The sequence below is a fragment of the Belonocnema kinseyi genome, chromosome 8 (assembly GCF_010883055.1).
Source record: "Belonocnema kinseyi isolate 2016_QV_RU_SX_M_011 chromosome 8, B_treatae_v1, whole genome shotgun sequence".
Classification (NCBI taxonomy): Eukaryota; Metazoa; Arthropoda; class Insecta; order Hymenoptera; family Cynipidae; genus Belonocnema; species Belonocnema kinseyi.
Window position 1 is genome coordinate 49,311,949 of NC_046664.1, and position 3,268 is coordinate 49,315,216.

Sequence of the window (3,268 nt, forward strand, 5' to 3'; positions counted from 1 at the left end):
TTTTATTTATAAAAAAAGTTCTTAGGTTTAAGAAAACATTCAGTGAACTGAAAAAGTGAGGTCGGTAATATAGGTATTTAGCTGTGTCACATGCCCTTAAGATTTTCAAATTGAAACCGTTTCAGTTTTAACGTTAAAATCTGCAAATTCTTAAATTTTAAACTGATTTAAAATCGTTTTGTCAAATCGTTTTTGTTCTGAGCTAGAAAATAATGTATGTTCAACCGCTGATATATCCTGAACAATAAAAATATTGTTAAAAATCATACATTCTTTTAAATTCTTCTAAATTCTGCCATATTATCGGTTATATAACCTGAACTTAAATTCTCGGGTATTTAAAAACTCTACATTTCAGAGTTTCACCTTTCTTGTTCTTTTTTAGGAAAATCCGTCCAAACACCCAATTATTATACTAAAGGATGTAGCTTACAGTCATCTACAAGCGATTCTAGAATTTATGTATGCTGGAGAAGTAAACGTTTCACAGGATCAACTTCCAGCCTTTTTGAAAACTGCTGATCGACTTAAAGTCAAAGGACTTGCCGAGGCTCCCGGCGCAATTAAGAGGGAAGGTTAAAGTCTATACGTGTCTAGTTATGGTAAGTAACTTCTTCATTTTTTCAAATTAAATTCTACATTATATTCTTGAGTAAAAAATCAGGCTTGCCGCTGGACCGGGAATTTTCTAAAATCAGAAATGTTACCAATTTTTCAGAAGAAAAATCTGTTTTGATTTCAACAGTTTTTAAAATAATTAGTTGAATTGATATCTGTTTAAATTATATCATTCAGTTTACAATGCGTAATTCAAGAATCTTCGACTTGAAAATTTTTATTTTAGATTTCTATTTTTAATCCTATATTTTTAATATAAGGAATTTTTAAGTGCAGTCTTGAAGACTTAAAGAACTAAAAATTCAAAGCATTTAAACATGAAAATTTTGGATAAAAACAGTATTCTTTTACCAACTGTAATTATAAATGAATAAATGTAAATAAAAAAATATATATAAAGAAAATTCGTTTAAAGTTTAAGAATTTTCAGATTGTGACTATTTCAATTCGAAAGTCTTAGTCATTTAAAAAATGTAAAGGTTCGATTGAAACTTTGAAAACTATTTTCAACTTAAAAATAATTTGATAATAATATATTCGTAATTAAAGGCTTTTTATAAATTAAAAACATTGTTTCAGTCTAAATTATTCACTTATTAAACCATCTAATTTGAAATTTTGTAATTAAGAAAAGGAATAATTATTTAATATTTAGCAATATTTGACTTTTAATGTAATACGAGTAAATTGAAGCCAAATATTTGAAAGTAAATAATTTTAATTGTTTGACATAGAAAGCTTTGAATTGTTAACAATTCGAAACGTTTTTAAACCTTTAACGTTGCAATTTTTATTCTATTAAAAAAATGTTTAATTTTCTAGCGAAATTGTAGATTTTTCAGGTAGAAATAATAATTGAACAGTTATTGTTTGTATGGGGCAAAAAGATTCATTTTAAGATATTTTTCGATGTTTTGAAAAGATTCAAAATTAATTTAAAAATGGAATCGAATTTTTCCTACAATTTTTAGAAAATCCTGCAATTGTTTTTAAATCCTTCAAATCATCCATGGTTTTTTTTGACAATTTTGAAAATCTCTTAAAATCTTTTTAAATATTCTGTTCTAAATATTCAAAAAGATTCCAGTTAACTCAGTAACATCAAAAATTGAATTTTTGTAACAAAAAAAAAAGTTTCTAGAAAAAAATGGATTTTTCAATCCAGAAAATATTTCAGTTCATTTTTCAAGAGCAAAATATCAATTTTAAACAAAAATTAAATTTTCTACGAAATAGTTAAGTTTTCAAGAAAATACTATAACAGCTTAATTTATAATCAAACAGTAGCATTTTTATCAAAAAAAAAATTTAATTTCTGCTAAAACAGGTAAACTTTAAAATAAAAAAGACAAACTTTCAACAACAAAAATGCGTTTTCAACCGAAAAGTTAACGAAAAAATTCAATTTTCTATTAAGGGCATGTGATACTTAGAAAATTGTCGATTTTACCAATTTTATGTTCCCCCGGCTTTTTTTCTAGAATAATAAATATTTTGTCTTCAAAATTTGGGAAATGTTAGCGCACATGCTAACGGACGTTTCCACACACTTGTTTGTGGATTAATTAAAAGAAGTTTTAATTTAGCAAAATGTGATTAATTTGCATAGCGCTTAGGAACGTCCCCGCACACTTTTTTGTGTTTATTTTTCAAAAAAAAAAAAATTGATTTTGCTAACAACGTGTGTATATTTCGAGGTTATGTGTGTTACAATTCTCCCGATCGTTACTTCCAAACTACACAATATTTTTTGCCGAAAACGTTGGACTTACAAATAAACATAGTAACTAATCTCCCGGAACTAACCTTGTTTGTAGGCAATTAAAAAAGTTTATTTCATCAATAATTTTCAAATTATCGGAAAGGCAGAGATGAAAAACAACGTAACCTCAAAATAATGCATAAAATTTTTATTTAGCACAATGCATTTTTTTGGTATTATCCTAAAGAAAGAGTCTGGGGACGTCCGTTAGGATATTTTATAGCATCTCCGAATTCAGTTTTTTAAAATTTTCATTTTTGTATCAATAAAGCCGGGAGAACTGTACCCGATTGACCACACGACGAAGTATCACATGCCCTTAAGGGCATGTCTAGTGGCCGCCAGGTTTCGTATTTTCGTGTACAACGCTACCGGCTGATGCCTTTGGAATTGATTGTTGAAATATATTTTTTTACATCCTTTATTATTAAGCTTTGTACTTTAACGTAGTTTTCTTTCTGTTCTTGCATTTCTCAAAGTTTGAGATCGATATTTTATGTATAAAAAAAGTTTGAACGTTCAAAAAATGTCGAGGTTCAGAAAAAAGATAAAATAATTTTATTATATTTACAAAAATGAATAATATTATATTATAATATTATAAATAATAAAATATTTTATTTACAAAAAAGTTCTTAGGTTAAAAAAAAACATTCAGTGAGCTGATAAAGTGAGGTCGGTAATATAGGTATACCTATATATTATAAATATATATATACCTATATTACCGACCACAGTTTTTCAGTTAACTGAATGTTTTTTTGAACCTAAGAACTTTTTTTGTAGGTAAAATATCGAGCTGAAACTTCGGGAAATGTATTAGAGTGCAATAAAGTACGTTTAGGTACTGCATTTTGGTAGAAACTTCACTGAAAATTATTTCATCTT

The 3,268-nt window shown here is 26.8% G+C and overlaps 1 protein-coding gene across 2 annotated transcripts in view; it reads left to right on the forward strand.

The window, feature by feature from the left end:
• Nucleotides 1–3,268, forward strand: part of LOC117177662 (longitudinals lacking protein-like) — a 25,873-nt gene that overhangs the window by 20,369 nt on the left and 2,236 nt on the right. For both annotated transcript variants that reach the window (XM_033368473.1, XM_033368474.1), the window contains exon 3: nt 386–602. In XM_033368473.1, coding sequence (XP_033224364.1) covers nt 386–580 — 195 coding nt within the window. In that variant the 3' untranslated portion in view covers nt 581–602. The remainder of the gene's footprint in view (nt 1–385; nt 603–3,268) is intronic.